General features: G+C 36.1%; 2 protein-coding genes across 2 annotated transcripts; one reads left to right on the top strand and one right to left on the bottom strand.

The window, feature by feature from the left end:
* Positions 1-1143: 1143 nt before the first annotated feature.
* LOC121327354 (C-C motif chemokine 20-like) lies at positions 1144-3157 on the bottom strand. Its single transcript, XM_041271327.1, has 4 exons — positions 3031-3157; positions 2715-2823; positions 2214-2291; positions 1144-2004 (listed from the first exon to the last, which is right to left on the bottom strand). The coding sequence occupies exons 1-4, from the start codon at positions 3107-3109 to the stop codon at positions 1980-1982; spliced, it is 291 nt and encodes a 96-aa protein (XP_041127261.1). The 5' UTR covers positions 3110-3157; the 3' UTR covers positions 1144-1979.
* Positions 3158-9856: 6699 nt separating this feature from the next.
* On the top strand, positions 9857-11968 carry LOC121326409 (C-C motif chemokine 20-like). Its single transcript, XM_041269660.1, has 4 exons — positions 9857-10222; positions 10924-11032; positions 11133-11210; positions 11732-11968. The coding sequence occupies exons 1-4, from the start codon at positions 10150-10152 to the stop codon at positions 11760-11762; spliced, it is 291 nt and encodes a 96-aa protein (XP_041125594.1). The 5' UTR covers positions 9857-10149; the 3' UTR covers positions 11763-11968.
* Positions 11969-12323: the final 355 nt, after the last annotated feature.

The raw sequence follows: 12323 nt of genomic DNA, 5'->3' as shown, positions 1-12323 counted from the left end.
TTTGCAGATTTGAATCCTTTGAGAAAGAGAATGCCTGCCAGATTAAAAAATCTAAACCTTTACACTGTTTTCTATGATAAGGATTATATTGAACTTTGCTGCTGTCTGTGTACAATTAATAAAAGCACCGAAGTTCTGTAATTGCTTCTCCATTTACCCTGATTTGGAATTGTCTTATGTAGGGTTTAGCTTGTTAATGTTGCTGAGTTGCACCTACACCTTTTTTATTTTTTATTTTTTGGTAATTCTAATATTGTCTACCTGGCACCCCACTGATAGCAACCATTAGAGTGTTGTTAGGTGTTCCGTGACACTTTACCTAAATTTATAGCATGTCACTTTTAACAAAAGTAAGTGGTTTGCGCATACTTGCCAACATTTGTAAACTGTTCATCGGGACGCTGGTTTCAGGGTGGGGGGTGTGTGGGGTAGGGTCGTTCGCATCATACACATGGGAGGAGTCATATGCAAAAAACCTCATTCTCATTACTCATTATCATATTAGATGTACCCCCCAACTCAACACGACACGACCATCATGACAGTAAGAATAGACATAATGAAGTGTTTCTACCTTTGTATTCGTTAGTGATCAGCAGATGTGTCACCCGCACGAACAGCATAGCGTGTGGTTTTCACTAACTCTACTGTGCAGAATGATTTTTTTCCATGGGTAAATACCAGGACTTTCTTTTATATTTTATACATAGGCTCAATTATGCTTACTAAACAGAAACAAATTATACGAAAATAAAAGCGCTATCATCACAGCTGCAATCTGAGTTATGAAAAGCCAGCCACTCCCTGGCACGGGTGTCTTTCGGGCCACATGCCAAGTTACAGAGCTACAAGGTCAGGGAAATACATATGCAGGAGTATGCTTACAGTATAAATTAACAAAAGAAAGGTGTAAAAGCTATGTTACAGCCATTCTTTAATTATAATAATATCGCCCAAGAAGTAAATGTATTCATATCATTGGACACCTAGGATTCCTAATGCTTTCAATCTCCAAAACATTCTGTATAGAGTATATATACATTTGTATTTAGTTTTTGCGTTAAAACAATAATACAAAGTGGCTTTCACCCAGGCCAGAAAAAGAAGCCGCTCCTGTCCAAGCTCCAGTCTGCAGCTCTCTCTCAGAGGAGGCCTGTTTATAAACTTTATCCACCTGCTTTCCAGGTGGATTGTCTCAATTCGCTAACTGGACAATTGGCCATCCGTTCAGCTTAGGAAACTTATTAAACTGGGGATCAAGCAATCCTACGATGAAAGATCTTCACAATATACAATACAACACAATGTTTACAGTTATATTTGGAGGCTGGCTTCTAAGTAAAGATTGGGATCATCCACCCAGTCACAACATCATAACAGTGATCAGACATAGAGAAAAAAAATTGAATTATGGATTTTACCAATCTTTTGAAAGAATCATCTTGTTTTGTTTTTGGAAAGTAAAGAAATATTTACACATTTTAGAATTTATTAGCAGAAAATGAGGGATGACAATGAATTCAACAGGAATTCAATACTGCACAGCAGATATCCTTTCCACAATAGTGAGTGGATACAAACCACTCAGTACACACGTTTTAAATTTTCAAAACTTCACATTTTTTGTTAAACAAAGCAATATGCTTTGAGACAATAATAGATAAATATTTGTTCTAGCACAGCGCTGAAAAAAAAACATACAATTTAGTAATATAAATATAAATATAAATACAAATAATTCAGAGCTTTAACATGAAGTTTCCTTTTCACATTTATACAGCACAATTCTGATTTTCAATTTGAATATCCAGAGACATACACATCTCAAGATCATCTGACTAATTCAAGGCATAAATATATGTATAAATATAGCACATATTACTTTCAATATATTAAACCTTAGCAATGTAAGGCATTGTTACACATTTTTTTATAACTCTTTTTTTAACATTGTAAAGTTTGAGTCTTGAGTCTTCTGTTTAGGCCATTCCCTTCACCCTGTTCCTACAAAAAGAAAAAGCACAGGCTATTAAACACTGCTGTTTACTTTTCCTAAGTGGATATGATGTATGATATTTTTTTTAATTAAAGTAAAAAAATAATGCAGACTTTCTTAATTCATACATTTTAATAAATACTCAATGTGGGTGAGACACCTCAAGATTGTAGAGCATAATATTTTGTATATATCAATACATGAAAGATGTACTTACTTAAGGCATGTGATTCGGTCCATCACCCATTTCTGAGCAGGATCGGCACATATATTCTTGCCTCTAATGGTGTGAAACCTGTAAAAGGACAGAAGTGGAGATGTAATTATTGAATATGATCTTCAGACTAATGAGATCCTGTAATGCATTTCTATACATATCTTGAATGATAAAATTAATATTACTTATTCCCCTTCCACCTTATTTTATTGATTTTACTCAATATGTATTTGTTGGCTCACCTTCCCTAGAGCCAAGGGGAAGCTGTTATACAGTGGCATTCAAAGACATGCACACAAACTAGAATGTAGAAATTAACTTGATTTCAGTCCATGCTTCTTTGTCAATCTCAGTAAGGCTAAGAGTTGAGATTTAATATCTCAATGCTAACTATTGCACTAACTATAACAATTCCTTTACAATAGAATCTGACAGCCAATAGTTATAGAAAGTAAAACTTAACTAAGACATGACCAAGACAAAAAAATGTAAAAGACTTACACTACTGCTTCAATGTTGCACAGATCCTTGACAGACTGTATTGAGTATCCTCGAATCCCTCGGCATGGCAATGCCTTTTTGGAATGGGACATGCAACAGTCTTGATATTCTAAAAAAAGGACAAAATACATATTTATCAACAGGTTCATATTTCAACCACTTACATACAGGAAACGTAAACACCATACAATACAATCTTCCTATGGGCTTACTGTTTAGCTACCAAAGGCAAAGTCCTGACGTTTAAATTAAAGCTTAACAATCAATCACTCAGCTTTGTACATTTAACAAATACATGGCAGTTGCCTGTACTTACGTGCTGATACTTGTTCACTGAACATGTTCAAAGTTAGAAGCAATGCCATAGCAACAACAAGCAGTTTACAATGAGCCATCTTTGAACTAAATGCTTCAGTTAAACTCCACCAAGTTACTCTGTTAGTCTGAAGGCTGTTTCTGAATTCCCTTACCTGAGAAGTATTCTTTTTATACAAATTGGAAGGACTTTCCCGAGTTCCTAACAATAGTTACTGCAGATTTGTAATGGGTTTTTCTATTGAACATCAATTACTTCCTGCATGTCTTTTCCACTCCCAAAACTTGTCATACACAATGGGTGGGACTATAGATAACTATACTATTATGGGACAATAAAGAAATAAATAAACAGGTGTAATGCATTACTACTCTCAAATCACAAACCACGCTACTTATATACAAAAAGAAAAAAAAAAAAAATGCCCAGAAAATAAATGGTGATTTATGCAGTACATCTTTTTGTATTTCATTCAACAGCAATATACATATTTTATGTGAGGTACAAATGTAGATCAATTTCCACACTGAATTCACACAATTTGAATGTCACAGTCAAAACAAAACAAAAAATCCCCAAAAAAACACTGTCAAACCACCTCACACAGCAATGCAGACATCACAGGTTTTCTTCTAAAGCACATACAGGCAATGCAAGTGATTTAAACAGTACACAGCTAGCAAGACTACTCAGGACAACATACTGCTTGTAATGACGTCCATAACTATTGAAACACCCAATAGTGCTGAATATAGAAATACTAAAACGACACATGTTTCAGAGGTGTGAGTGACTAGTGTGAGTGATTAAGAGATAAGAGGTATGGAAGGGGATAGTAGACAGTGTGAGCTCTAAGTGAGTTAAGAGGTATGGAAGGGGATCATAGACAGTGTGAGCTCTATGTGAGATAAGAGATAGAGGAGAGGATCGTAGGCAGTGTGAGCTCTAAGTGAGATAAGAGGTACGGAAGGGGATCGTAGACAGTGTGAGCTCTAAGTGAGATAAGAGGTAGGGGAGGGGATCATAGACAGTGTGAGCTCTAGGTGATATATTCCTGGAAGAATGGTATTGCTTTGTTCATTCAAAATGGGCTATCAGTTATTAACTGTACTATTGCTTGTTGCTCTTTATTCTTTAATTTGAGAGTTTTGGTGGCATATAAATTGTTATTGAAATTGTTGTTGAAATTATGGTTGTGTTGATTGAAATGCAATGATACTCATTTCCAATTAATTTTTTTCAATAAAGAAATTAAACACAGTTGGTGGTTTGACAGTCAAATTTAATGAAGTCTGTGGTTGTGCTTTTGATAGCTGTGGTATACTGACCTGTGGGCACGTGCTCAATCCAGGTTTCTAACTTGGTTTTGGACTGTTGACCAGCGGTTGTGTGGCAATATTTGCTTCCTGTGGTCTCCAGTGTTTTCTGATAGTGGTTGGTTTATTGTTCTTTGGCGGGTCCTTTACTTCTTTGTTTTTTTAATGTAAACATGTACATTGTGTGCTTCAGGTTTGAGGCCAGATCAAACTGTTGCTTGTTTCTCCTTTTTTGTGCCGTTCTGTTGGTTTTCAGTTGATTGTCTTAGATCGAGTTGTGCTCTGACCAGATGATGTCGGAGACAGATGGTGTTTCTTGTTGTATACCATTTTAACAGTTGGTTATTCTTTTCTTGTTTTATGCAGTTTCTTCAGCATACTCAAATTAATTTATTTTTCAAATCTGTAGGCTAAAATCTCAAAGTTCTTTACTCCAAAATGTTAATTGTTATCTTAACTAATGCCAGTTTTGTTTAGAATCACTTTGTACAGTTTTCCATTTCAGTCATCACCATCAATTGACTGTTTAGAACCTTGTGGCTTGTATGCACCCAGATGTGATGACTGAAATAGGAAATTATTCATCAAAGTGAATCTAAAGAGCCAGAACAGTACATAAGTTAATATCACTGCTATGTTATAACCACAGTCACTGAAGGATCATGAATCATGGGAAGGTGTTTCAAAGGGGACCAATCTGAAGAATAGAATTTGCTGCTGACATTCCACCTCCCAAGTGCAGTTATCAGTGAGGTGTATGACACACAGGATATCCAGAGCAACCTGAATATTTATTAGACAGCACCTGGCTGGTCTGTTTTAATCCTGTGTTAACATGGTGATGCTAAGAAGTTAGCAATGCCTTTGCCACGTGGTATGTGACCCACTTTGAAATAGCCTTCAGGTGGAAACATGTATGGAATTGTAATGCCAAGGGAGACAAGTGCTTGTGAAAAATGTAAGGCAGCAGCAGATGGGGTTAGATGAGCAATTCTTTGTAGGTTAGGTGGTAATTGTATTCGTATATAAACATTGAAATGGGGACAAGAGTGGGTAAGTCCCTTGAAAATGTGAGTGCCATTAGTATGGGGCTTCCCCTGCAGTTTGTAAGTCACAGACAATGTGTTTGAACTAATACTGGTTGGCCTATTTATTGACAATGGGAAATCTAGGCTTTAATGTCATGGTTAAACAAAGAAGCCAAGTACAGTATTGTAAGGTGTTGAAAGCTATGTTTGGGTTTATGAATGGACAAGGAGGTTTGGTGATCCAGTGGTTAAAAAAGGGTCTTGTTACTGGGAGATTCCCAGTTCAATCTCAGCTCAGCCACTGACTCACTGTGTGTGACCCTGAGCAAATCACTTAAGTTCCTTGTGCTCCGTCCTTTGGATGAGGCGTAAAACTGAGGTCCTATTGTAAGTGACTCCTCAGCAGCAGTTGTGATACATATTTCACCCCCTAGTCTCTGTAAGTCACGTTGGATAAAAGTGTCTGCTAAATGACCCATGAATAATGATAACGTGAGGGAGCCATTTGCCTGAACGTTGTTTTTCTCCTAGATCAAGGGTTCTTTTCTCACCGCCCCCTAGTGCATGGACGTCCTAACAGAATACCCTCACCCAATAAATTCATACATTTGCAACAAGAATTGCAAAACTTGTTAGACACTTAGAAGTTAAATATTTGGCTCACCTGGTAAAAAGTTGACTGCATGTTGTACAAGGTTTGTTATTTGAACAGGGGAGGTACAGGTTTGCTTCTCCATTGTGCTAAGTTGGAAATTTGCCATGGGAATTTCACATTTAATGTTGATTTGGCCCTGGGACTCCCCCAGGTTAAGGAGACAAAACCATCCCGGACCATTACCTCAGCACACTACAGCTGCCCCTACTGGCCAGGCGCCAGGGGAAATCAAGCGGACACCTGCAGGGTTGGCCTTTGTGCTCCAGGGGCTGGTAATGGTGAATTTTTGAACATTGCCAACATTTTTGTCTCATTGCAAATATTATAGGTATTTAAAGGTTGTACAATCATAGAAAACGTGTTGGGTAATGTTTGACTAATGAACTTGCTGACTTTAAATGCAAGATTAAGGTACAGCAAGCACCCAACACTTAAAGCGTGGATTATTTTTCAAATCAATGAGGAATGAAGAATTTTAATTATAGCATTTACATTAGTTTCAAACTGCAATATTATTAGTGTGATCACAAGTTCAAGAAATCAAAGTTTCATTAAAATAAAAATAAAATATTAGTCTTCTAAGCGGGAATGGTAGGTGATACTGCTCAAGTTTTGAAAGAAGTGCCACTGGAGGTGTTTAAGTGAAAGTAAAAGATAAACTCTTCAGCTACAGTGCTTATGAGTCTGTATAGGTGTCTATCAGGGGAAACATCTCTCCTTTAAAATACCTGTTTTGAATTGTTTTGCATTAGCAAACAATAAATGTTGTGGTTCCTGTCTGCCTGTCATCCTAGCTGTGTCATCAAGTTTTTTATTTAATAGAATCATACGTGTAATGCAATCAAAACAGAGTCTTTCACTGTACAATTTTATAGACAGATAGTGGACAAAAAAATGGAAACACCAATGTAAAGTCACTTAATAGGGCTTTGGGCAACTATGATATCCCACTCTGTTTTTGATGAAACTGGCTGCTCGCACCCCAGGTTGAAATTTGCAGTCAATTGATCTGCAGTTGCTCGCCTGTTTTGCCTTGCACTTCAAATTAATGCACGGATATGACAATCCTGGAGTATGCGCATTCCACCCACTGTTGCCCTTTGCTGATGATGTCTTTCCCTCAGAGCTCCATGCCGACATCACCTTGGACACAGTTGCTCGTGAAACATTGACAAGTTGAGCTATCTTCATCATTGAAGCTCCTGCCAAACGCACCCCAACAATCACCCCTCTTTCAAGGTCACTGAGGTCTCCTCTTGCAGTGATGCTAGCCATAATTATAGGCAACCAGGCCTGGCCAGCATTGTTATACATGACCCTAAGCATACTGGGATGTTAATTACTTAATTAACGCATGGAAGCCCTTGCTTTCAATATACTTGGTGTCCCTCATTAACCCAGATGTTTCCATTCTTTTGTCCACTACCTGTACTAACTAACACCTGCCATAACACTGTTATTACCCTAAGCAGCCAAGTCAGTACTGATTATATTGGCAAGTCTTCAAGCTGTTTAAGTGGTTCTGAAGGGATAAGATCAACAATTACTAACCCTAGTTTTCCAGAGAAGTCGAGGGTAGAAATCTGCAGAAAAGTCCATGATGGCCGACAGAATCAGCTTTTTTGTAATGCTGTGAAACATTAGTCATTTATTCAGTTTTAGATAAGCATTGCCAACCAAGTGTCTATTATGAACCTCAAATTAGTGTCCTACCTCTTATAACTTCAGGGAAATACAGCTTTATATATTTAGGAGATATTTGAGAATAGTTAAGTGTTGAGGCCTCAACCGAGTGGATAAATGCCTGTAACATACCTAAAGAGGTTTAAAAGGACAGCCTTTATGATGGTGGCTCATCACAGTATATACTGATTCTCTAATGAGTCAGTATATTGTAATAGATACAAAAATTGAGAAATGTCATATTCCACAGTATAATACCGAGTACACAGTATGCCAGGGATAAATCACGCTTTTTTTTTTTCAAAATCATCAGCTGATTATAACAGATACATTAAAATGTGAAATGCAATACTCTGGATTTTGAATTATTGAGTGATATGAAGCTGCTATTCAAATGAAACCAGGCAAAAATAGAATATTAAATATTCATTTTAGATAGTTACCAGAGGAAGATATATGGAACTATACAGAAGCCCATTTATATGCGATGGTGAATTTGTTTGCTGCGGAAAACCTTTCCTATGCACTTCAGTACTGTAAGTAGGTCAGAATTAACTTTTTGGTAAGCGTAGGTTTCTGATTGTGTGGTAAATATAGCCATACACCCCCCACCCCCATCCAATTTTGATATTTCACACACACACACACACACACACACACACGCACACACGCACACACACACACATATATATATATATAAAATATAACCCCCGCTGAAAAAACCCTTCCTGTTTTAAGGTTGTTTTTTCCGGGGTTATTACTGGGAACCAATCAAAATGGTTTTAATGTTGTACCATAAAATATTTTACGGAACACTTGTATATCAGGTTTTCCAGGTACAAAAAACGAGTATTTCCTAATATATTTTGAAAGAAATCCACACGCACATGTCAGTTGTATATGATCATTTTACTGAGCCCCAAACGACAAAACAAGGACTCTTTTGACAGCAGGACTTGAACTCATTCAAAGTGGTAAGCTGTAGCTATTCAAGCTAGGAGTGCTACCAAAAGGAACAATTTTAACGGCACAGTCTAATCATCTTGGATTTGCACCAATTCTAGTAGGATCTTCACAGTATGCTTCAGGAATCATACCCACGTAGCTGAATAATTCTACTCGTACCCTATTTATGACCATGTCCCTTACAAACAGTCAGTATGTAACCAGTTAGGCAATATGATGCCTACCTCTTATATAATTTGCAATCTAAATTACACAGTATTTATAAAAAGCCCTGGCCAAACATTATAGATAATAGTCAAAAAGTCATGTTGCTACAAAAAGAATAAAAGGAAAAAAGACAATATGTTAAATATCTATGGCTTGACTTTTCCAGATACAGGCTACCCTGGCTGTTCTTGAGTTGCTGGAAAAATAACCAAGATAAATTACTTTTTTTTTGCTGATAAAAGTTAGGTATTTTCATTTACTTGCTGGCATTATGTTACCAGTTTGGTAAATAATTATATGGTTATTTACACTGAGATTTCTAAGTGTAGTTCCTATTAATGGGGCGATGACTCCAATGTGATTGTTTGGTTTTCCATTATACGTCTAATATAGTTATGAAATGTTCTTGAAGACAGTTCAGAATTTGAAAAACTGGATAGGACTTAAAACAGACTTTAAAACATTTGTGACTACAGCTTTACAGTTCTTACAGCAAGTCCCCATGCTTCTCACAAGTTTTATATCTGAGCAGTTTTGGGGTTTTTTTGCCTTCAAAATAAGGCTTTTGATGTTGCTTACCACATTGTTAATCTGCTAAACCTGTTTTAAAATGTTCCCATAGGATTGGAGTCCATTTGGTTTAATTCGTTATATATAAAAAAAACAAGGAGCTGGGAGTAGAGGGTACCTGTTCTAATACCTAGCTCACTGTGAAGACAGGTTTATTCAAAAAAGTAATAATGAGTAAATGAAGCCTTTTTTATTTTGTTTATTTTAATCAGTTATGTTCTTTACAACAAAATTAAAATTGTATGTCAATGGACCTATTGTCTAATATAAAAAGGCTCTCTAAGTATGTATGTACAAGTGTGCAAAACCTTGTCTTACCTGTAGAACATGTAATTTGTGATGTATTTCATAGTGTTACATTTTTGAAGTTCAAGCTAAAAATAAGTTTGTAGAATTTTTTTTGGTTTAATTACATACATGGGAAATTAATCACAACGTATCAGTTGTTAAAAGGAACTATGATTTCCCAATAGTGGTTCTCATGTGACCTACATATCTTTAAGATACAGTCCTACGTACTTATTTCCCATCGGGTTATCGAGTTCTTTGCCCTATGGGATTTTTTTCTTTGGGTTTTAATGTTAAAATTTTCCCCCCAAACTGTATAAAATGGGCACCCTGATATCTGTTAATCAGAGAAAAACTGAAGCATTACAATACTTCTCTACTGCAAAGGCAAACCAGTGAAAAGGCAATGGCACAGATCAGCTTAACTGTCACAGCTGTCCTGTTAGTGCTGGCACTGAGTTCCTTCAGCGAATCACAATGTGAGTATTATCAACTTTCATTTTTAATATTGGCTGATCGGTATATTCAATGGGTAGTTTAATCTTTTTACCAGCATGTCAATCTGTGTAACAAGCCAGCAGAGTTTAGAACAGGGAGTATTAAAGGCTGTATAGTTGTCTATGTGAAAACAAACTGAGAAAGTCTAGTAATATAAAAAAATAGCACATATGGAAAGTGTATGTTTGCTGAAAACTGTTCTACTTAAAAATCTAGAACTAGAATTACCAATTGTACAGAGAATTTGCATAGTATGTGTCATTTTGAATGATCAAAAGTCTTTCAAGTGCCTCGACAGAGCAAGAACTTGTTATAACTGTTGTTTTCAAAAAGTAAGATTAGTTCATGCACCAGCTTCAAACAGATGAGGAAAAATAAATGTAGCAGTAAAGCACACATTGAACCAACATTAACCTAACAACTCAAAGACCTGGAAGATAAGAGACAAAAGGGAAAGAGAATACAGGGAGCACAATAGAATGTTCAGGAGGTGCAGAGACAATGGCAGCTATATGGATCTTTCCAGGATACATGTATACTGAGTGAGCAATTGTTTCCCCTGTGGCCAGTGTTACTTTTTAGTGGCTGCAGTGTAAAACGATACCAGCCTACGATGGCAGAAGAGCACATTCCACAATACATTCACATGTGCTAACACTGTAACGTGTTCTTTTGGTTTTAGCTACTGGACCATGCTGCCTTTCTTATTCCCAAAAGCAACTGCCATGCAGGTTCATTAAAGACTACACAGACCAGCATGCCAATGGTGTCTGCAACATTGAAGCAACAGTGTAAGTGAAATGTATATTAAACTCTATTCCAAGGCATTTTGAAATTCCTAGTCTACAAGAAAAGGTTGTTTAATTAAAATATATCCATTTCACCCCTCAGTCTCCTAACAGCGAGAGGACGGAAAGTGTGTGCAGATCCAAAGGAGCAGTGGGTTGTCGAAGCAATCCAGTGTGTAAAGTAAGATCATATATTTTCTTTACAGGATATACAGTAGAATATGTATTCTTGATACAGATGTGTTCCCGATTTTTCCTTTGCAAACCGATCGACTGCACAAATCAAAAACAGTTCTACAACAGACATGAAACCAACATAATGTAACTGAACCACAATGGCCACAAATTCATATGAGGTGCACAGGATTGCACAAGCGTATAATCCAATTAACAAATGTGTTGCTGTTATTATGTTGTTTTTCTGTTAGTTGACGTTTATAATCATTGAGAACTGCAATTTGTAATATTTAAGAACTGCAATGTGCAATATTAAAAATAACCTCAATATGTTGTGAATTTCACTTGAAAACCAGAACACACCTTTATTGATATTTTTTACCAAGCTGTATAATTGAACCATCATAACAATCTCTGGAATCAGCATTTCCGTGGAATCCATTCATGCAATTCTAACGCAAAGCTTGATAACGCAAACTGCTCATTACTGTTTTTTTTTTTGTTTGTTTGTTTTGGTTTTTTTAGTAACAGAAAAATCGGGGCTGCAAAGCATTGATGAGCTGTTCCTTTGCAAGAAAATACGGAAGAAAGAACTTGTGAAAAAAAGCGTTTGATTAAAATGTATAAGTCTTAAAACTGATTAACTGTTAACATTACTGTGCATTGGTAATGCAGTTATAATTTGGTCTTGTTTTTAGGTAGGTGTATTTTATAAAATGTACTAAGTTAATAATGCATGTTATTTTATGATTTAAAATGTTAACACGCTGAAATTTACAATGTAATATATATATAAAAAAAACAAAAAAACTAAACTAAAGAGATTTCTATATATTTTATACTGATTTATAAAAATAAACATTGATAATGAATTAACTATTGTTGTGTTGCTTAAAGTACAGTCTTTACTGATAGAGTTGACAATCAATAATTGGTTTTGGGTGGGGCAGCTCCGTTTAAACTTGCTGTTGCTTCCTAATCTAATTAGAATATGAATTAAGAATATTAGCAAATGCTGTAACAAGTTAGACCACTGTGGTGATACTGTCCTTTGATGTACAACACTATAATTACTCTGCAATGTTTATAACTGGCCATAAACTGACTTTATAAACAA

This window comes from Polyodon spathula, chromosome 14 (genome assembly GCF_017654505.1).
Source record: "Polyodon spathula isolate WHYD16114869_AA chromosome 14, ASM1765450v1, whole genome shotgun sequence".
In the NCBI taxonomy this organism is placed as follows: Eukaryota; Metazoa; Chordata; class Actinopteri; order Acipenseriformes; family Polyodontidae; genus Polyodon; species Polyodon spathula.
Note: the sequence above shows the minus strand (reverse complement) of the source record. Positions and strands in the feature narration are given on the sequence as shown.

Excerpts from the sequence above, each read along its gene's own strand:
- LOC121327354 (XM_041271327.1), bottom strand. The coding sequence starts at position 3,109 with ATGGCTCATTGTAAACTGCTTGTTGTTGCTATGGCATTGCTTCTAACT. Across the intron at positions 2,824-3,030 it reads CAGTGAACAAGTATCAGCAC|AATATCAAGACTGTTGCATG; the intron begins GTAAGTACAGGC and ends TCCTTTTTTTAG. Across the intron at positions 2,292-2,714 it reads TGCAACATTGAAGCAGTAGT|GTTTCACACCATTAGAGGCA; the intron begins GTAAGTCTTTTA and ends GTCCTTTTACAG.
- LOC121326409 (XM_041269660.1), top strand. The coding sequence starts at position 10,150 with ATGGCACAGATCAGCTTAACTGTCACAGCTGTCCTGTTAGTGCTGGCA. Across the intron at positions 10,223-10,923 it reads TTCCTTCAGCGAATCACAAT|CTACTGGACCATGCTGCCTT; the intron begins GTGAGTATTATC and ends TTTTGGTTTTAG. Across the intron at positions 11,211-11,731 it reads GAAGCAATCCAGTGTGTAAA|TAACAGAAAAATCGGGGCTG; the intron begins GTAAGATCATAT and ends TGGTTTTTTTAG.